At 43.7% G+C, this 22,715-nt stretch overlaps 1 protein-coding gene across 1 annotated transcript in view; it reads left to right on the forward strand.

The window, feature by feature from the left end:
• The window catches only part of SMAP2 (small ArfGAP2), a 35,499-nt gene extending 20,550 nt beyond the window's left edge, over positions 1–14,949 (forward strand). Inside the window, exons 2-10 of the mRNA XM_034753842.1 lie at positions 2,552–2,685; positions 3,895–3,980; positions 5,743–5,821; positions 6,366–6,452; positions 8,185–8,266; positions 10,644–10,753; positions 10,885–11,050; positions 12,434–12,753; positions 13,815–14,949. Of these exons, the coding sequence (XP_034609733.1) occupies positions 2,552–2,685; positions 3,895–3,980; positions 5,743–5,821; positions 6,366–6,452; positions 8,185–8,266; positions 10,644–10,753; positions 10,885–11,050; positions 12,434–12,753; positions 13,815–13,940 (1,190 nt within the window). The 3' untranslated portion in view covers positions 13,941–14,949. The remainder of the gene's footprint in view (positions 1–2,551; positions 2,686–3,894; positions 3,981–5,742; positions 5,822–6,365; positions 6,453–8,184; positions 8,267–10,643; positions 10,754–10,884; positions 11,051–12,433; positions 12,754–13,814) is intronic.
• Positions 14,950–22,715: the final 7,766 nt, after the last annotated feature.

Genomic DNA, 22,715 nt, shown 5'->3' on the forward strand with positions numbered 1-22,715 from the left:
TAGCCTAATCTTCCCTTTTCTCTAAACTATTGAAAGGGGGCTAGCAACTACTAGGGGCACAGGTGTATATGACATTGTCTAAACTTCAGTTTTGCTACTATGTTGTCACCGTTAAAGCAGCAAATGCCCCTGGTGTAGGTGCAGTTATGCCCTGTATAAAAGGGCTTGTACTGATATTCATTCCAGCTTGGCAAAGTGAAAGAATTCGGCTTATACTAGCATAAGTGTTGGTTTAAAAAAAAATCACTCCTTTCAGAAAGGCCAATAAAACACTTAGTGTATACAAGGCCTACTTTTTAATGTTTTCCTGCCGGGGTGAGAAATGGGAAATCAGATGCTCAGTGATCTCCTTCTATATGCTTCATTTAATTCCAAGTGGAAACTACTTCAGCGGGCTCTTCTGGAATTCAGATTCAGGAGGAGAGGGTGTTAATTTTCAACAGCTGTCATCTGTTAGGTGCTAATCTGTTCACTTGTTAGTGGAAGATACCTTCCATTATTTCTAGCAGACTTCTGCTTGGCCAGGATGAGGAGAACTTTGCAAACTTTTCTTTAAGGAGCAAGTAAAATACCTGATCTTGTATTGCATCCATCATTTGATATAGGGTGGGCCAATAAACTCTGTATGATTGGTAGTCCTAAATTTGTTTTCAGCATGGTTGTAGCTTTGTTAGTCCCATATATTAGAGAGACAAGGTGGTTGAGGGTAATATCTTTTATTGGCCCAACTTCTGTTGGCAAGAGACAAGCTTTTGAGCTATACAGAGCTCTTCAGACCTGAAGCTTGTCTCTTTCACCAACAGCAGTTGGGCCAATAAAAGACACATCCTAAATTTAGTCTGGTTTAAACATGGAATGTGTCTCCAGTCAGAATCCCTGATCTTTCAATTGATTTATTTTTAAACTTCCAATTCTTATTTATGCACTCTATCTTAAATAAACCTAATAGATCTGAAAATTCTCAGGAGAGAAGGGAGGGCATTGAGTTTGATCCAAGGTTTAGCACTGATTGTGTGCCCAGACTTGTTAGCGAAAAAGTTTAAGTTTTGAAGAGCATTAGCATTACTAGAAGTACCAGAAGGGGAGGAAAAATAAAAGGTTTTAAATAGTAAAATATCTACATTGGCACACAACTGTACATGCAAGTCTTGAACACTTCTGTTTTCTAAAATTACACAACTTTCCCTTATTGCCTTCTGTCTACTCCTGAATTCCTTGAGCAGGTGGTGGTGGTGGTGGTAAGTGTCTGGGTATCTACTCTAAATGCTCCAAGGCATGCCTGTATCAGTTGATCACTTTTTTGGCCTGCCAGCCTTGATATTATGTGTGAATTTACATTGTATGAGGGACAGTTTGCAAACCAAACTAGCTGTAGGCTAGCTGGGCTTTTGTAAATATTCAGCAGGCCTTTGGAACTCGGGTCAAGTCCGTCTGTGGATTTTGGAGAACTGGCTGTGCTCAGCAAAGGAAGGTTATTTCCGGAGTCGTTCATGCCTTGAAACTGGCCTGATCACTTCATACTGGCAGTGATAGTCAGAAACTTCAAATGCTAATCTTTCTGGCAGGGAGTTGGGATGGGAGCAGTAGTGTGAATGCCACCTGGTGGCGATAAGTAACAGTCCACGAAGCTCTGAATTTCACTTGGCAATGCATCTCCATGCTTATTTCACAGGAAGATTAATGTTCTAGTTTACAATGAGTGAAATTAAACTTGTAAAGCTTTCCCTTGTTTTTCCCCAGCATGACCTCCCTTTTTTCAAACCTTGGAGCTCTCCTGTCTGTTGAAAGCTGCATGTTAACCTTGCATCTAAAATCAAAACTGTCTAAAGACTGAAGAGTAAACTGTGTATCGACTTCTCTCTCTGATCACAACCCTAACTTCCATTCACTCTGCCTAAGGTGGAGAATCAGTCAGGCTATTGGAATCAGGAGAATGAATAAACTGCTGTCCTGTACTCCTCTTCTGCTGTAACCTAAGCAACATGGCTAGATCTCGTACAATAAATTTTGTTTTTTTCCAGGAGTAGAGGAAAAAATGTCTTAATGTCAAATAACTTGAACTCAAATAGTCCGATACAGCAATCGGGCTCTTAAGTAACAGTGACTGTCTCTCTCTCCATGCTAAATTGAGATTTTGAAACCACCCTCCAGTATGGCTCTAGTGGCTGACACTAGCTGCAAGATATCGAAAAGGTCACTTAAAAAGAATGGGGGTTAAGCGAAAGGCTGTTCTTGCAGTGCATCCTCTTTCCGCATCCCGGGATTATTCTGGTTTCACTTCGAGAGAGTTCTGTTTTGTTACACAAATAACCCTGATTGGAGGGGGAAGAAAGAAATATAAAACATTTGTTCCCTAAGTCTTATACTTGGACCTGTCTTTTTTTTTTTAAGAGAACACACTGCTAGTGTCTAATCCCAATTTCCATTCTAGATGAAAATAAAAAATCTTCAATCCACAGTTCACTTGGTGCAGTTTCTCATAAGAGATTGTTCGTGACAATGGGGATTTCTGAACATGTGCATGACCACCTCTTTTGATGTCCTTTTGCAGGGCCACGATGGGCATCCTGGAATATTGGCGTGTTCGTTTGTATTCGCTGTGCTGGGATCCACCGGAATCTAGGAGTTCACATATCCAGGGTGAAATCTGTCAATCTCGACCAGTGGACTCAAGAACAGATACAAGTAAAAATGGATCTGGACCATATAATGTGAAGAGAACTGCTGCTCTGGCTGAATGGGATTCAGTAAATCTTAAAACACACGTTAAACTGTCTGAGAGAGTCCAGTGGAGGGAGAGTGAAAGACTTCTTTAAAATGATCACAAACGTTTTCCTCCCTATACGGTTAAAAAAAACACACAAAACACCACTAGTTTTATTGAGCTGAGTGATTAAAATAATGGCCTGTAGAGAGTGAGACAGACTTCCCTGAGTAAAAACCGGCTCTGGTTCTATTGATAAAACATTGTCCGAAACAAGTAACTGCTTAGATAAGCCTGCACTTGTCTCTGGCTTTAGTTGCTGGGTCTGCCTCGCCTACTTTCGGCTGTACAGAAGGGAGATCACAAATTAGCCAAGCCTGAAAAGGGTGTCTCATTGCCCAGGCACGAACGCACCCTCATGCGCTGGTGTCGTGTTTGGGTTTGGTCAGCCCTACAGCTGTTGCAGTAGGAATCCTCTGCTCAGCCAGCCCTTGTTTTCACTCGTAAACTCTAGCACTAGATAATTCTCAAGTCTTTCATTGGGATCTCAAAGCTTATTTCTTAGACATTATAATGCCTTCACTAGTAAGGCCTCCAACCTAGAAAGACTGACTTAAGGAAAGACTAAACTTAAGTCGGGCACAACCCTAATATATGGAAGGATGTAAATGCTGGTGAGGGAGAGCTACATGGGGTGGAACTAGAGCAATGGCATGGGATAAAAGGAAGGAAGTGTAGGTTGACTATCAGGGGAAACTTTACCAGTCAGGCTTTGAGTTACAGAATAGTCTCCCAAGGAAAATGGTGAGTCTTGGGGATGAAAGGACCAGTCCTGCAGTGCTCAGGGGATACACTGTCTGATTTGATGGGGTTTTCCCTTCTGTACGTTCTGAGTATGAAATTCCCCCAAGGATGAAAACCTCCCTCCTGTGCAACAAACCTTCAAATCCACAGGGTCTTCTGGCCGCTCAAAAGTTTAAGGCTCCGTTTATTCCAGTTAAGTGATGTTGAGCGCGCTCAATATTTGGGTTTTCAGTGTGCCGCAAAGGCACAGAACAGGCTTCAAAGATCTGTCTTAAAAATACTTCTGCTAGTTTAACAGAGGAGTTTAAGACTATTGGAGCGCGGCGGTATGACAGAACTTTCATATGCTGAAACAAATGGCTTACGATCTCTTTTTTGACTTGCAGTGTATGCAAGAGATGGGAAACAGAAAGGCAAATCGTCTCTATGAAGCCTACCTGCCAGAGACCTTCAGGCGGCCTCAGACAGACCAGTATCCTTTCTTTCCTTGCTATTTGGGGATATAGGAGACTTAAAAACAAGATGAAAAGCCTCTCTACAAAGAGGGCAATTGCTCATCTTTGTGCCTGAGTGTCAGCCATGAAAACAGGTTCCTAGCTAGGCACCCTCTGTGCAGTGCTTCAGATTTGGTACATTACTGTCTTCAATGGATGAGCTCTGAGTGATCCTTGCAAAGCTCTGTGGAGTATAAGAATTAAGTAAAGCCAGTCTGTTACAACTTGAAGCCTTTGCATGGCATATGCCTTGTCAGTTCACTAACAAACTGAAGGGTTGACTTTCAAAAGCGCCAAGCACTCCGAGATCCCACGGAAGCTGGTGGGAGCTGCAAGTGTTCGGCGCCTTTTGAAAATGTCGGAACACTTTAAGTTAGAGAAGGTCTCCTAGACCACAGGGTCATAGTGCTGTTTCATTGCTGTGTTGACTTCCAGGCTGGAGCCTGGGCTCTGGGACCCTCCCACCTTGCAGGGTCCTAGAGCCCAGGCTCCAGCCCAAGCCGGGAAGTCTACACCACAGTGAAACAGCCCTGCAGCCTAAGCCATACAAGCCCAAGTCAGCTGGCATGAGCCAGCTGTGAGGTTTTTTTTCTTTGCTGTGTAGACAGACATTCAGATACATGGGATCCCGTATCTCAGAATGGTTCGTGCCGATGCAGGATTGTAAGGAATGTGTGTACAGGTTAGATGCTACTAAGTGGTGGTGCTAACAAATGACTAGATAAATGCTGATCTTTATTGTAAACTTCCCTAATAGTTACTCTGTGCAGTTTTTTTAAAGTGCAGTGTGGCCTTTACTAGTAATGCTGTACTTAACTCCTTTCTGTATCGCTCCTGGTCTTTAGCAAAGCTTACTGGACTGTGGCATCTTGCCACAGCAGACCAAGAAATGACTGTTTAACTTGCTCTAATAAAAACGTCACCTGAGGAGACCAGGAAAGCCAGCACCTTGGATGGCGTCTGGATCCCGGCTAAGAGCAAGTCAGCCATTGCTGGGAAGGAAGATTGGTGAGGAAACTGCCTTGAACAAAGACAGTAGCTTAAGTTAGGTCTTAGCCATTAGAAAGCATATTTTTACTTTTTTGTTTGCTTGTAACCCTTTCTGTCTTGTTATCATGTAAACCTATGACTTTTTGTTTGATAAACATGTTTTACTGTAAACCAGTGCTGTGCTGTGCTTGAGTAGTTGTCAAACACCAGTGGAGCTGCAATGTATTGACTCTTTAAAGGAGCAATAAACTTACTCTCTTTTGTGAGTGTACTGTAAAAGGGACTGTGTATTGCGGAGAGACAAAGCTGAGGAGCTTGGGGGCTAGAGTTCACTGATTGTTAACTACTAGGCAAGGTTAAGACTGGTAGAGGTTCAGGCTGTTTGCTGGTGAGGAAGGCAGACTGGTGTGGCAGGAAGCGGACACGGGCTAATCTCCAGCAAAGCACACTCTTGCTGAGGCAGAGGGTTAACATAGTGGCCTCATGGCTCTGGCTATCCCCAGCAGCGTGTGTATATCACTTTAGTAAACTAGATCTAATCATTTCATCCACTCGCTTCAGGGGTATATTTAGCATTGACAACCTTGACACTAACTTAAAGGAACAAAAATAAAATGATTGTTGCAAGAGAACTTCCTTAAACTGCCATTATTTTGTGGTCACACAATGTATTTTGTAGAACTATTTAATACGTGTCTATATAGACAGCTTCAACTTTTGAGTCATTCATCCTTAACCAGCCTCTTGCAGAGCCGTGGAGGGCTTTATCAGAGACAAATATGAAAAGAAGAAATACATGGATCGAAGTCTTGACATCGGTGCACTTAGGGTTAGTCTCTAGTTCCTAAGAACTTGTGTAGAAGACCAATCATAAGCTTGTAAACGCTCTCCTGATATCTTTGTCTTATCCTGAATTTACTTGTTACCATTAAATTGTCTCCAAAACCATCAACTGACAATGTACAGGACTGGCCATCTTGACTTATTCCTCAACCTGCAACTGAGTAACCTGTATTTTTAATTTTGGAAGTATTTCTCTTGTGTTGGGAATTTTAACTATTTGGAACTCTACTCATTCTCCAAAAGCAGGGACTCTCTCATGGCCATTCTGCAGTTGTATCCTCTGTTACAGATCTAAATTACCATGTGTACACCTGGCAAAACTGGTTTTAAACTATTAACCAAGGCACTGGGAAAAATTGGCTGCTGGGTAAGGGGAGGTGTTACCTTATTAGCTGCTGCTTTTCATGTTGGTAAAAGGTGCAGTTCAGTATGAACTTGCTTGGAAAAACTAGATTTCTATTTTTATTTTAACTTCCCCCATTGCTATGGCCTGAGCTTTGACCCTCACTTCTGTTTGATTCTTTGTACAGAAAGAAAAAGATGACAAATGGAAAAGGAACAGTGAGTCAGCATCAGAGAAGAAACTGGAACCCATTATCTTTGAGAAAGTGAAAATGGTAAGGCAAAAAGTACTGTCATGGGTCAATTGTAAAGGTCTATCTGGGAAGATACAGGCGTTTTTCAAGCGTAGTAGAGGTGCTACAGCTTACTATGGAAACATGAGATTTTTCTGGTCTCTCTTCCTATTAAGAAGTGAATGCACTGAATCACGCTGGTGCTCCGTATATTCCAGTGTCTTGTCTATAACAGGCCAATACCGGGTGCTTAGAGAGGGGTTCATCCTTCCCCCACAATTTACGGACAGCTGTCAATCCCAGTTGCCATTTCTGTTTGTCTCCTCTCTCCCACTCCTGTCTTGTCATGGTTTATCTAGTAACTATAGCCCTATGTTGATAGCTTAGACCCCTAATTTAACAGTAAGAAACGAGTCTTTATGGCACTGCATCTCCAAATAAGGGCTGCTCGTCTCTCCTGGATCAGTTTACTTTGCACAAAACAATGAAATCCTTGTTTTTGTACCATTCCCCTCCACACTCCTCTCTTCTCCTCCCCACAAATATGCGTGTGGTGGATTCTAGCTTCCTTCTTTACAGTACAGGCATGTTATATCTAATTTTGTGTAACCCTACAATGACTTTTTCAAGGGACCTAGTCTTATTCTTCTCCCATCTGGCTAACTGTGCATTTTACTAGCTAAGAAACTGAATTGTATAGTGGTTCTTGGTATACCACAAGCCGCTTATTTTGATGTTAAAACCTGCATTTGTATTCAGTAATGGAAACTGAAAACACAAGACTAATCCTTTTCCAATTAGGGTAAATGCTCTTCCACTTGAATCTTAACACTATTGCAATTACTTCCAGGACAAAGGCAAACAGAATAGCTGAAGCAAGCAGTCAAACTCCATCTTTGGCTGTCCGTCCTGATGCCTGTTCTTTAGCGATAATGCCTGTCAGTTAAATGATAAGTCGCATATGTAGTTCCAGGAGCGTAGCTGGAGCATGGGTTATCAGTTGAAGTTCAGAGTGCGTACTGGGCAAATGTTCACAAATATGGAGGTTTCTTTTCAAGATAAGCTGTGTGTCTTGACTGTCCTTCCCATTAACTGCAAGACAGGCAATGCAAGACGGTACTCTGGAGGTTTAGAATGGGATATTATGTTTCAGAAAATCCTAGTGTTTACACTAAACCTTTTTATACCACAATGGTTCTATGATCCTGCTCAGGGTCTTCTGAAGATACAAGATTTGCATGTTCACATATGAAGTAATATCAAGTCTCAGCTGGCAATAGTTTAGAGTAGAAGGGGCAAAGACTGGGAAGCTTTAAGTTTCTTTCTGGCTGATTCTACATAAAATGTATAAAGCATATGAGACTCTGAGCTGTCCAGGGACAGCTGAATCGGGATCTCGGTCAGCAGTGATTAGAGATACAGCCCTATCTTTCCTCTTTAGATAAGTAACTAGATCTAATGACTTTTGTCGAGTACTATTATTTATTAATTATTAGACTTTGTTTGCCTATGGCAGCAGAGATATCTCAGTTCAAGATACAAGAACAGAACTCTTAGATTCGTTTACTTGCTTTTGTAGGAAAATGAGCCTGACTTACCACTGCTTTAACTTCAGTTTTCAAAGTGTGTAACCCTGTCCATTTGAACTGAATCAATGCAGTCATGAGTCAAGCCCAGATTCCTTATCCTTAACCTTTGTGAAAAGGGAAAAGTAGAAGGTTCGAACAACTGCAAGATTTCTGGGTTTTAATATTGTCTTTTTTTTTTTTTTAAGCCGCAAAAGAAAGATGAAATGCAGCCACCAAGAAAAAGTCCCCCTAAATCTACTGAACCTGTAATGGACCTGCTAGGACTTGGTAAGAGAGAGTCACATGCTTTGGAACAATCTGAAAAGTATTGAGTAGTACAGAATGGTCTTAAATGTGGTACCCGTAGGTAGATGGCAGCTGCTAAAGACCATAATCCTTTGCCTCCTTATGGTAGAATATATCCCCAATCTAAATTCCTTCTTTCCTTCTTTCTTTCTTTCTCCTCCACTGCCCCTCTTCTTCTCCTCTCCCCTCCCCTCCCCCCAAAAAAGGAAAAACAACCTTTTTGGAAGTAAATAGCTGGATGGCCTCTGGGAATGAGTGTGCCTGCCTGCTTCAGTGAATACTTGCTGTCTCTGGGATAGAGCAGCCTTAAAGCTCACTTCTCCCACCACTCCCTAAGGTGAAGGAGACTGGAAAATCGGACATAACAATGATGCTGGAAGGGGCTCTTTGACTTTAGGCTCTTCTTAAAGGTACAAGAATGCATATTGGCAAGTATCTCAGAGTGCTTCATATTCTACATGTGGCACTGCTGAAATGCAGTTTCCTCTGAGACGGCGGTAGCTATCCCAGGGTGGATTGATACAAATCATGATTGCAATCAGTGATTTTAAATCTGCTCACGGGAAACTTTGATTTAAATCATCAGTTGTAATCTTGTTTTGCATCTGCATTTCAGCTCTTTTCCTAAAGAGAGGCTGATTCCTATCGGTTGATACCGTTCAAATATGCTGACTTGCAATTAAATATAGCCATTACACTAAATTTGGTACTATTTGCTAACTTGGAGGCTACATTATAGCTATAAACATTTAAGCATACGCACTTATTTAAACAATTGCAGCTTAACGGACATTTCTTCAGATTCTTAATTTTTACATTTTATTAGAAAAAAATTATCCAGCACGTTTAAGGCTGTTTTATTTAAACTGATTTATTTAACAAAGGCAGTATCTGTAGCTAGTGTATTGAGCGGTGTTTCTGGTCGTCATGTCCTTCAAGATTTTAAAACTAGTAGCTCTCATCCTCTTCTATTCACAGATTAGAAGGTAGGGGGAGACTGCTTTTCCTGCTTTTTTAAAATCCCAGTCAGTTTCTCAACTTTCAATGAACTAGTCATTGAACTAAATTAACTGCAATGAAGAAAATATTCTCTGTACCTGCAGAAGAGGCTACTTCTGTCAAAAGCTGCCTTAGCCAACTCTGGTTCCAATTGCTTAACCAGTGACTTCTCCCAGTTCAGTGGTTTCAGTTTCTTTAAAACTTCAGCAGTAAACATGCTTGAATATTTTTATGTAATTGACTTTCATAGACTAAGATAAGTTTAGGCCTTAATATAGCTTGTCATAATTTCAAATTTAATGTTAAATGTTTTTTTAAAAGGAAACTGTATTTAACTTAAATTAAAAATCCAATTTAAATAAAAATCCTTTTAATCCACTTTAGCATGCTCTCTTACAATGGGAAAGGATTAGAGAGATGGTATCTAGAGCATTCAGCACGCAAACATTTTTTCCTATTATAGATGCCATCTCTTGTGATGTCGTTTGGAGCACAGAGAGAGCCTATGGGTGTAATTTTAGCTTTCCAAGCAGTTTGATTCTTTAGGGATCTAAATAGAAGTGAAACTAAACAAATCAACTTCCTATCTCAGAGGGGTATAATCCTCCCTGCAAAACTTTATTCCAGTAACAATACACCACCTAAAACTGACGTCGGATGACTCTAGGCACCAGCAGAGCACTCCTGCCCTTGCTGCTGTTCTGGTTTTACAAAAAGTTTTGCAGGTTACCTTTGAGTAACTTTGTGCAGGAGGCACTCCCGCCAGCATAAAATCCTTACACGTTTGCAAACCGTAGTGCTCCAGATCCATGCTTCAGTGATTCCTAATCCAGTTCTGGGGCAGAAAGTGCCTCTGAATGCCACAGATATTGATCTGTGAAGGGCTCTGAATAGAAACACGTGAGTTCTAATAAGATTTGTAGTGTTGCTTTCCTGCTGCAGGTGAACGAGGGAACTGGAACTCCCAAGAGTAGCTGAAGCAAAGCCCGCCAGTGCACCTAATGCAGCTCCAGCACTTGACATTGCAGCAGAAATATTCATGTGCTGTCCTCTGCGCAGCAGCACAACATGTGCCGCAATCATTTGCTTCCACATGCTCCTGCTGCTTTGAGTTTCAGGAGGGGTGGCGGTGGCTCAGCATACGGCAGGATGCTTTTTGTACCAAAAAGAAGTTTGCTGCACTGGGTGGAGAAGTGAAGTAAAGAGCCAAGCAGTGGGCCGCTCGGGTCACATAGGGCTCCGCCTTAATCTGCAATCACTGCACATGGCAGCTTATTTGGTGGACCACGCACCACCTTACCTCAGCTGGCAGGAAGGCTGGCTAGCCATATTAGCCCTCTAACCTTTATATGTCTCTCAGATGCTCCTGTGACAAGCACTATCCCAAATGGCAGACCCAGCAGCAGTTTAGAGAAGGATCTAGATCTCTTTGGTTCCGTGGAATCTAACTCACTCTCTGACTCCAAGAAGGTGAGTAGCGTGTGGTAACCGGCTTCCCCAAACACTGCTAGGTGACTACATGAAGCGCGGAGAAGACCTGCTTGTTTTCATCCTCAGTGTTCACAAAGATGAGCCTATCATGGTCGTCTTTTTCTCCCCAGATCACTGGCTCTATGCCAACAGCTGGAAGCGCTGGGTCTGTTCCTGAAAACCTGAACCTGTTCCCTGAGCCAGGAAGTAAAGTGGAGGAAACGGGAAAGAAACAACTCTCTAAAGACTCCATTCTTTCCCTGTATGGTTCTCAGACACCCCAGATGCCTGCCCAAGGTACTGCACATCATGGGGGGAGGCAGGGAGTGAGCTAAAAGCTTCTGCCACTGTTCGGGATGTCCTGAGAGCATTAAACTGACAGGTCTGAATTGCTTCTAGTGCAACCTTGTTGGATTAATGTGAGACCTGTTACAAGTGGGCAGGTATTCCTTGAGGAATTCCTTTTTTGTTTTGGGGTGTAAAATGTACAATCCATGGGCTGGCTCTGGCCTGCACGGTGTATTTACGTAGCCTGCAGAATGTATTCAGGCTGTCCTGATTCTAAGCTCTCTTTTTAAAACAATCTTCTAGTCCTCATGGTTGTGAAGAAAACCTTTCAAGTGTGAGCCAGGCAGCTTTAGGTGTGTGGACTCCCTTGTCTCCTGTTAATCAGAACGTCGTCTCTACTTTATTGCCAGCAGTAGCTATTCACTTGCTGATCCTTTCAGTGGGTGGAATTGGAAAGGGCATGAGGGATATCATGTGTTTTAGGGAGGGAAATGGAGATAAGCGGGAAGAGCAGGAGATTCACAAAAGGAGGGAAAGACACCACAGCGGATAGAGCAGTGGCTTTAAAGGGGAGAATTTTTCTCAGTGATCCATACTGAATGGGATAATAAGGTCCTGAATAATAACCCCCCCCCCATTTCGTCCCTGCATATGGGCCCCTTGATCTGTGTGCAAGCTTCCCGTTGACATAGTGGAGTTCTTCTGTGGATCGCGAGTTGTATGTAGACCTACTTGTCCCCCCGTCCATGGGCAGTAATTACAGGGGAATTCTGCCCTGTCCTCCAAGTGGGTCTGATACCCCTGTTCTTCATATTTGTATTTCAAATGCTCGTGATGTCTCCTCGCTGTCGCCAGGGTATCGCTATGCAGTGACAATACTGCAGTGCAACTGCAATTCAGAACCTTAAGAGTTAAAAAGAGGAGCCTTTTTGTACATGGAGGCCGCTTCCTCCCCTGACAATTTCTTGCATCTTCCAGACCTTGAGTTTTATTCATCCCGTTTTGCACCCTTTAATGCCCCCTCCTCCCCAGAACTGCAGCCGACAGGATTGCATTTGGCTCCAGTTGGTTGTCTGCTCCCTGCTCAGGAGTCATAATGATCTGAGGAACTTGTCCAAGGGATTGAATATGCTGCATCTACGGGGGGGGGGGGGGGGGGTGTGTGTGTGTGCGTGCGTACGTTAATGGCCCAGAACTGGAATCCCAGTCTGGAGAATACTAGCCATCGGCCAGCCCTAGATTTCTTTTCAAAGGACCCATTTCAGTTATTGCAATACCAAATACGCGTGTGGCAATTCTGCTCAAGGCATATCAGCCAAATCCAAGTTTCCTAAAAATCAGCATTGGGTGTATTTTCCCCCCTTAGCCACTTACCTTCTTGCCCTATTCCAGGAGCAATGTTCATGGCCCCGGCTCAGATGGCATACCCTGCAGCGTACACTGGCTTTCCAGGGGTCGCCCCACCCAGCAGCATGATTGGCGGCATGATGGCCCCCCCAGTAGGAATGATGGCCCAACCAGGAGCTCCAGGGATGGTGGCCCCCGTGGCTATCCCGGCTGGATACGTGGGTGGCATGCAGACGGCTGTCATTGGCGTCCCCAATGGAATGATGGCAGCCCAGCAGGCCGGGTATGTTGCTGGCGTGGCCGCGGTACCACCGCCGGTGTACGGTGTGCAACCAGCTCAGCAGCTTCAGTGGAACATTGCGCAGGTGAGAGGGATTTGTTCCTGCTCAGATCAATGTTTAGTATTTGCCTTTCTTCCGAGGGTCTTAAAATGCTTCGCAGAGATGAAACTAACGATATCCGCACCCTGGAAGGTGGGTCCCTTCTTGGAGATGGGCCAGACGGAGGGATGGAAAGGCTAAAACTTGTCCAGGGTATCTTAGGACACTGGCACAGCCAGGAGTTTTGGCACCGAAGCCCCATTCTGTTCACTTGTTGTGTCCTGCTTAGCATCAGAGCTTTCTCTGTGGTGGTCCAAATTGCAAAACCATTGTGCAGTTGGGTAAAACCCCGCCCACCAAATCTCAGAACTGAAATAAACGCGCTCCAGGGCAGAGCTCGGTAGTTCAGCCCAGAGCTGGAATGGGGGGTGGGAGGTTGCAGGAGCAGAGTTGCTGCCATTGGAAAGCTCTCACAACTCTCGCCTGTGCCCTGCTGGCATCTAGGCCGCGCTGATAATTATTCCATGACTACCAGGTTGCCCAGAACTGCAAAGTGGGGAGCTGGCTCCAAATGAATCTTCCTGCAGGCTTACACTCTAAGCCCCTTTGCCTGTGTTACATCTGATTTCCTAATAAGTTGGCAGGGTCTGATGCTTCCATACTGGGATAATTAGGGTGTTTTTCACTCGGTCTTAATTAGATTGTATGCAACAGTCAGGCCTCCAGGATACCCTAGGAAATGAGACTATTGCCTTGTCTCTGGCCTTTTGTTTCAGCAAAATACATTAGATTGAGCTGTCACTTCTTATTCAAGTCTCTCGCTGGAGACGGCTGTCAAGCAGAAAGAACCAAACTCCTTACCTTACTTTTGGTTACGCTGCCTTTCCCCCTCTAAGGCTTGGCTCCAGCAAAGCACTCCAGCACGTACTTCATGTGAAGTATGTGCTGTAGTCCCATAAAAGTCAATTGGACTATCCCATGTGCTGAACTTGAAGCATGTACCAAGTGCTTTCCTGGACTGGGGCCTGGATATATTTTTTTTTTTTTTTCCCCTGCTGTGTGTTAAAATGATTTTCCTGACCCAGCTTGTCTCCTTTCCTTCTCAGATGACCCAGCAGATGGCTGGGATGAACTTTTATGGAGCTAATGGCATGATGGGATATGGACAGTCAATGGGCGGAGGAAGTGCCCAGGGAACCAATCAAACGCTCAGCTCTCAGATGTGGAAATAACCCCCTTCCTTCCCAGTATTATGACCACTTTTTTTGCCTTTTGTTCTGTTTTAAAACTGCTCCATGAGACATTCAGGGTTTGTTTCTGGCTCTCTGTTCAGCCTGAATCTTTGTTTTCCCCATAACTGAGACCCATCTCTTCCTTTTCACTGTCAAAACCACAGGGAAACCTCAGAGACCAGAACACCACTTTCAGCTCCTCTGCATTCAGCACAGTGAAATGCAAATGCTCTTGGGGGCCTGGTCTCCCCCTTCTCCTGGGCATCTCAGGGGAGGGGACGATTGAGGTAGCTGTGAATTGCATTACTGGCTGCACGTCAGGCCTTATGGGAATTAGATTTAAATAAAATTTTACTAGTGGGTTTTTGTTTGATAAGGGAAAGTCCCTGAGGAACTGGATTTTAATCCAACCCAAATCCTAAATCTTGCCACCTCTGTTCTTCTCTTTTGCTGTGGCGTTCTTTGGAGCTGAGGCCTCGCTGTGCTTGGCTAGTCAATCTTCATTGGAACCAAAGTCATGTTGAAGACCCCTCCTGTGACCAAACAGGAGTGTCACACAGGATGGGACGCACACTGTGTTTGGAATGTGAAACTTGCACTTCTTCAGAGTGGCTTTTTCTGTCTAATCTGTGGTGTTGATGTAATTTAAAACAAACCAAAAAAAAAAAAACTTTTAATGAACTAACCAAGATAATTAATTTATAGAGGGCCAAGCGCCCATCACAAGTATTTCTTACGCTTTTAAAATGACCATGACATCCTAATTTATACTTTTTCATATCTGTTTTGTTCTTGTGTAGTCCCCACCCCCAGCTTTCTCTTGACATTCTGATACTGAAGCGTAGAAGGAGGGTCGAGGGGGCAGGTTTTTCTTGTCCTTCACAGCCACCTCACTAGCAAGCATACATTTGAAAGATTTCATCAGCGTAAGCAAAAAAGTGAGATGTACCTGGTTTACTTTATCATGTGTATATGTAAATTCCTTAATAAAACATTGCAGTGAAACATCCGTTGACTTTATATTCTTGTTGAATCTCAGATCACCAGTAATACAATGAGTTAATCACCTCTGGGAACAGTGGCTCAGATCCTTAATCAAATGAGCTTGCTCTCCCTTTAGTCCACAGTGGGAACATGTCCGCTTTATTAGACTACACCACCAAGTACTGCTTCTTTAGCCCAGGATTCTAAGGGCTTGTCTACATGCAAATTTGGACTAGTTTAACTAAAAGTGACTTGCAAATCAACTGAGTTCATACAGTGTTTGCACCTGGTTAACTAAAATCCATCTATCTTAACTAAATTGTGCATACAGCAAGGCAAATAAAACTTGAACACTGTATACACAGTTCTGTTCTCTCTGCCATACAGCAGTCTTAACTACGAGGGTTACAATGCTGTAACCAGATCTTCTGATAAGTTTTTAATATCTTAATGAACCTTAAAGAATCTGGTTTCCCACAACTCCTCCAGAATGGATAAATGTAGGTGATCTTTAAGTTACATCTCTGCTCAGTTTCAGTCATGCTACTATATGTCTTTTGCAGATGAAATTGACACACTGAATTTGCAGAATTTGTCGTCTTCTATTTTTGCTGGTAAGTCATTGTAGACTCGTAGATAATGCATGCACTCCTGTTGTGGCAAAATGTTCCAAAGCAAGGACCCCTTGCCAGAAAACATCCTGAACTAATATTTTTATTAAACTTGTAGATGGCAGGGTGTCAAATTCTCTGCACCTAGGAAGTGGCAGGTAGAGAATGTGATGTGTAATCATCCACTTTGGTCAGCAGTTGCTGCTTCTGTATTTAGTCAACTACACATATATACGGTAGAAATGATAAATACACTGAAATTTAGGCTGTTTCTACAGAAGTGGGGCTGGCGCAGAGCCTGTTGTGCTGATGGCATAAAGTGTGTGGAAAATGAGAAACCGAATCAGAGGAGATAACAATATATAAAATATAGTGAAGGCAAACTCTTGAAACTTTCTTTATCCTGTAGTACAAGAACCAAAGGGGTCACCTAACCTAAACGACATGGATATGAAAGGAAATACTTTTCTGGGACTGGATAATAAAGGCAAATACCTTGGTAGGAATATGCAGTTATTCTAGATGAGAACTTCGAGTGGTTTCAGTTCTCGTGCCTCAGGGTGCTACCTGAACAATGGCTGGGTGAGGAAGAAATCTACCTCACTGTACAGTACCATCAGCCACTTGCATACGGTCTTTCCAAATCCACTAAAGTATTCTCTGCTATCATTGGGAGGTGAATGATCTACCACGTCTGGCGTTGCATTTCCTCTTCCTCTGAACTGTGGCCATTCAGTTTGTGCATCAAACAATAGTGACCCTTTCAAAAACAGCACTAGCAAATCCATACTCGGGTATCAAGAGTCTTGCAGAATTCAGCTCACTTTTGAATCTGGTAAACAGCCTTAAACACGTGGTTGGCGGTCAAAGGCTCGGGGAGTTTCCTATATGAAATATTCTGCAGCCCAAATGTAGGTGAAGCAAACAGTTTTCAAACTGGCTTTAATCATCTTTACTTGCTGCCCAAATACTGTACATGCAGGTACAAGCCAATGAAGAATATGAACATTTCATTTTTTTGTTTCTTCTTGGAAAATTGGCTAAGAATATTTTACAAAATAACGTGCACCCTCACATCCATCAGTCCTGCTGCATATAAATCACAAAAATACAAGAGTTTTACATTAGGAAAGACCACACACATATAAAACATTACATAGCACAGGTATAAAATTGCCATTTGCTTTTTTTAATCTATTACCTTTCTTGAGTACCCATCACAGGCCCATCCCCTTGTCTTGAATAATGGAATTGGGGTTAAAATAATCAGTAATTCACCCCTACTGTGAATTTATTTTAATACAAAGTTGCTGTTAGTTACGAATCTGTCATTAAGACACAGCTTATTTCAAAACTATAAAACAAATGAGACTCTTAACTTAGTAAAGAACCCCCAAACCTGTTGCCTACTTATCTGATTTTAGCAAATTAGTTCTTCCCTATTAAAATAAAGCCATCCTCGCACTGAAGAGGGGCAGTAGGTTCTCTTACACACTGCACACCTGTCCTGAATTTCAAATGAAATATAGAGGTTTGCTAAATATGGTGGATGTCCTTTGTGCCTTCTGCTACTTAATCATCAAGATGCCTGTTGCTTTTAAAAAGCTTCTGTACAGTTCTTAAATTGTGATTAATAGACATTTGAGGCATGACTAACCTCTTAAAGCACGGAGTGCCAATTGCAAGTGGACCACTGACCCCTTCTATTACTGTACTGAGATCAGGAGATGGGGTTTGGGCTTTCCTTACATAATGCTTATATTGGTGTCCGTGATCCAAACCATCTGTTACAACTGGTGCAGTATAGGTTTAGATAATCTGAATGCAAGTTGGTACTGATTCACCCTATAACTCTCTAAACCAACTAACAATGCTTCACCTACTTGAAAACAAAACTAGTTTTTGTTGTTCAACTTTCTAAAGCAATGCCGAGCTGTACAGGCAGGGCTCTTGGGCATTAGCGAGGGCTCTAAGCCACCACCTGGTCTGCTTAAGAGATTGTTTAACTTTAGACCCCACAATGGAAACTCTCTCCTTGTTGCCAGTGTGCGCTACTGGCTCGTTGCCTCTCTATCCCTTGCTTGCTTTTTAAATTAAGAGTCCAGCCCAGATTTAAATGGAGGGCCTATAGGGCTACAAGTTGAAAAAACTGTAGGAGTTGAAAGTGAGCACTGGATTTTCCAAAGGCAACTTAGAAATATAAATTCCGATGACTTTTGAGGGGACTGGCACTCATGTAGGCCCCAATCCTCAAAAGTACCTACGTGCCTAATGCCCATTAACATCAATAGGAGTTAAATGCCTAAATATGTTTGGGGGATCTGGGGCTTGGGTCCTTCTGAAAACTCCACCCTCTTTCTTAATTGCTGTAGCTTTAAAATAGCTGAATGTCAAAGACTCTTTAATTCTGCACCGGGGCCACTCTAGCAACTCTTCCCCCCGGAAGCAGGTTTTTATAGCAGAGCTATAAACTCTGGCCATTAATGACAGACTCTTGGGTGCACTGCTGTAGTGCTCTGTGTGCTTTGTTAGAGTAGATATTTTGTTTGAAGTGGGGAGTAGGACAACATGATGGGGGAAATTTATTTAGCTTTAACTGCATGAAAAGATCAAGCCCTTTTCTAAGAAAAACAAGGCCACCAACATCAAAGTGCTAACGTCCGAGAGGCATTCGATGCCAGAACGCCTGGCCGGTCGGTTACAGATGAGGGTAGTGCAGCTACAACCCGAGAAAATAAGATGCCATCTCTGGCATCAGGAAACATTGCTTCAAGTTCCTTGCAATAAACATAAGACAAAAATCCACCTTTCTAGCAAGTGCTAGGAAATCTTGTCAATATCCAGTAACATTGACAATAATCCCTTAGAAACAACCAAGTCATTTACTAACGCAAACTCTTCAAATCTCAATAAAACCCCTTTTTGCATCCTTCCGAGGCAGCCTCTTTCCATCTGCACTAAATGCAAATGCTGCAGTGAGGGAGCAAGATCCCAGCAAAACCCTCGCTTCTCAAGGGCTACTTAAGTGCCTTCATTGTCACATCAGAGATGTACTGACTTCACTGCTGGCTCTTTTTAAAAAAAAATAAAAATAAGGACCTCATTAGGCAGGGAAGCAGTATTTCTCTAACCTCCTTGTGTGCCAAGTTAAGCAGCAGCCTTCTGAGAAGATGCAGGGTTAGCTACACCTTTTAGAGATGCCCGGGGAGGTGAAAGGAAGAGAAATTAAAACCAGCTTTGCAGTGATGGTGTACTCTCTAACTGAATTCTAACAGTCCAGAAAACCTTCCTGCTTCTTGCATCGCTTACCATTTAGCTCGGCAATCACTAGCCAGTTTGATAATCAAAGCAGGGACCAGACCTACTACAAGCAAGCATGGGAGCCGATGTGTTAATGAATGCCCCAATGACTGCCCTTCGTCACCAACATTTAAAATAAAAAAACAGCCAAAATACTGTGTGCTAAACTCTGGTTATAAAAACATGAGGTATACCAATGATCTGAGTTCTGAAAGGGTAGAGAGCCTGCACCCGTCATTGGGTCTTGTGCTTGTAGCCAAACGGTGAGTTGCTTTTTCCGGTGGTCTACACTGGCACCTTACGTTGGCCTAGCTGTATCTCTCGGGTGTGAAAAATCCACACTCCTGAGAGACGTAGCCGTGCCAACCTAACTCCTGGTGTAGACAGCGCCAGATCAATGGAAGAATTCTTCTGTTCATCCAGCGACCACCTCTTGGGGAGGTGGATTAACTGCAGCAACGGGAGAACCTCTCCCATCGGCATAGGTAGTGTCCACACTGAAGCGCTACCGCTTTGTGATGCTGCTGTGTTCCCTTCCAGTATCCAGGGAAATACACAAGACAAGATCTAGGATTTTTGTTGGGTTTTGTTTTTTTTAAAGACATGACAGCTTTACCCAACTAACAATGAGACAAACATTTACAAAACGTTCCCTCAGTTCTCAGATCTCGCCTTAAGAACCTGCTTTTCCAAGTCTTGGGCCCAGGCTGATGCCGATTGGCGTAATTGATTTCATGGAGAACAGTTGTTCTCCGTGTGAACACTTAAGATTCTTTTTTACATAATTGCCTTTCTACACTGTGGTGGTGAAGGTTCTAATTTCAGGTTTCTGCCACGTAGGGTGACCAGATAGCAAATGCGAAAAATCGGGATGAGGGTGGGGGGTAATAGGAGCCTATATAAGAAAAAGACCCAAAAATCGGGACTGACCCTATAAAATCAGGACATCTGGTCACCCTACTGCCACGCCTGTTTTATTTCCGAGCTGTCACACATGCTTCCAAATTACATTTAAAGCAGATTTCCCCTGCCCCCCCCCGTCCCCCCCAGGCAGGCTTTCCTAGCACACCATGACCCTCTAACAACTGGTTTAGCCTCTACTGCTGCTTCCTATGCCCGTCCTTGTGAACTGAAATAGCTGTTACAGAAGCTTTTGGAAAGGAGCTTCAGGTTTCTGCTCTCTGTGCTGCAGAAGGTGTCCTCCCTGTTCTTCAAATGCAAATACCAAGCGGCATGGTGGCTGAAAGCTCTTGTTTAACCCTTCAACTGCTGGTATTTTCTAGCACAGTTAAACACATTCCTCGGAGGAAGCGTACAGGTATGTATTCTACAAACTGCCCCACCGATCTGCAAAAGGTTGATGCTGGGTTTGTGAGAGTTGAGCGGCGGTGGATTATTTAAGCCTGAATCAATAAAGCCAATGCTGTTTCTATAGATGGCTTTATGCCGTTCGAGGCCCTCCTCTGCTCCAGCGTATGCCAACACTCATTTCAGTAATACAAAGGTATTTATAAGTGCATTAGAAAAACACACATGTAGGCTGTGGCTTTCAGTCCTGTCAACTCACTGCTAAAACGAAACGACTTTCCAAGACGCTCAGCAGAACGGGATTCCTCCTATCAACAAAGGGAACCCAGACCCAACTCCTTTGACCAATGGCTTCTTTCTGGTCTTTGAAAACCAATCAGCTTCAGCGATGGAAGTGCGCCTTGGGTGACACATTTGTTCCTGATGTCAGAGAGGGGGGCTGAGAGCTGGGATAGATACCTGTACAGGAAGCACTTATTCTAATCTCAGCTGCCCATAGGTTTTTTTGGTACAGCTTCATGGACTTAGAAACCCAGCTGCAGCCCCCAGATGCCCCCGTCCTCCTTGCCTCCCCAGAGTCTTCATTCCCTTTCAGCATACCATGAAGCTGACAGAACTGTGACGGTTGTCAGGCCATTCCTCCCTATTTGCTACTGCCTTATGTACCAGGTATGCTGGACAGAAATCACCTGCTACACTAGCCCATGCACTGAGTATGTTCTAAAGAACCTTCACAGCATCTCCCAGCAGCAGTGGGGGGGAGCCAGTGGGGGCCTGCTTTCTTTCTCACGGTTACAGCTGCCTTCAGAGCCATCGCACGGGCTCTTGTGTTTTCAGTGTAATAATGCCCTTGGCTCGCAAGAAGGCCACGTGAAACATGTGCAACAAAAGCTGAAGCTGCATGAAAAGCTTCATGTTTTGTTACAAGCCCCAGCGGTTGTGGGAATGCTTCAGGCTAAGCTGGGGCTAACTTCCAGACGTGAAGGGCCTGAGCCAGCTTCCTGGACTCCGGGAAAATTTCGGTCCCTATCTAAATTTGCTAGATCAGGCCTGTCTCTAGCTTCCAGCAATTTAGTTATCCAGCGAGACGAGGCAGTGCTCCCCCCGTAGTAGGTGGCTATAACTGGTTTTGCTTGGACTTTGTTGCAGGTTTTTAGAGCTGGACCTCAAGGGGAAACACTGTGGGCCATGCTCATCCTTTTAACTCCACCAGGCTGCCTGGGGTTGGATTTTGATCTCACTTGCACTAGTGTAACCCCACTGACTCATTCCTGCTGTACGTGAGCTCAGAAATAAGTCCTAAGTATTTACTATACAATCCTCACAGCTAGTTTCCCCTTTTGGAGGTGGGGGGGGGCGGGGGTATGGGCACTGGGTAGGCCCAGACTAAAACAGTCAGTCTGCAAATGCCCTCATCAGCAGTTCCCCTTGGGCGGTAGAGGCATGCGGGGAGAATGGGTCTGAAGTTCCTTTCCTGACAGAAGACATGACAGGGAGAGTGTGCGATGAGTAACTGATGAGTAATCTTCGCAGCCAGCCAACGCAAACCACGTACCAGACAAGAAATGCCCTTTTGCAGTAGAACATTCCCCTTCCCCCTCCCCCTCCCCCAGCTGAAACCTTGTTCTCCATTAGGTCTGGGGAGGGGCTTTTATGTAGCGTGTAGAAAAGCAGCTTGGATGGAGGGTTTTTTGGTCTGGGTGAGGGGAATGTCTGACACTGAACCTCATGCATAAGAAAATAAAAAGGAGCTGACATCACAGTGTAAACACGATACTTGAGTATTGTCTTTTTTGTTTGTTTGTTTTTTTTGCAACCCAAAGTAAAACTTGCCCCGTTCCCTCCCCCCCCCCCCAAGTCCCCCAATGTGAATGGGGTCCAGTGAGCTGGGCAGGCAGCGCTGAGAGTGAAGCAACGAAAGCTTTGATGGGGCTACAGTTTTTCTAGAGGACGATGGCAGCCATCTGAAGTCCTTGGCATGGTGGCTTTGCCATGCCAAGCTGTCTTGGGGAGCAGAAGGAATCGGTCCCTCGAATCCATGTGCTTTGCTTTTCAGATTTACTTCCTAGCAGCAAGACGTCAGTTTATACTGAAAAAAATCCGGGGTGGAATTTGTTCTGATTCTAGCTACATTGTTATCCTCCAAAGCATGGAATGTTTATTAATAATAATAAAAAAACCCAAATGCTCAGGAGAGTCCAGCTTGTTCCCCGGAGATTCCGAGCACTTCCTTCAGATTTCAGTTCTTTTGTCCTGGCACTGGATTTTCCACTCATCAATGTGAGTAGATTTTTCCAGCTACTGCTCACGTGAGAGTGGCGGACTGTATTGGAGACCGTAGGCTTTTGTATGCTGTTGTGAATATACAACCCCAATTGTCTTTGTTCTAGGTGGCCCTAGAGTGCTATCCTGGAAAAAGTCTCTGCAGACTTCCCAACTTTATGTTCTGCAAAGTATTATGCTAAGAGTTGGTTGGGGTTGAAGTTGTCACATCCCTTCCATTGGTTCTGAAAAGAATGGGTTGTTTGTTTGTAAAGCTACGGTACCAACTCAGATATTTAGAGACAGCATG

This window comes from Trachemys scripta, chromosome 20, assembly GCF_013100865.1.
Source record: "Trachemys scripta elegans isolate TJP31775 chromosome 20, CAS_Tse_1.0, whole genome shotgun sequence".
NCBI lineage: Eukaryota > Metazoa > Chordata > Testudines > Emydidae > Trachemys > Trachemys scripta.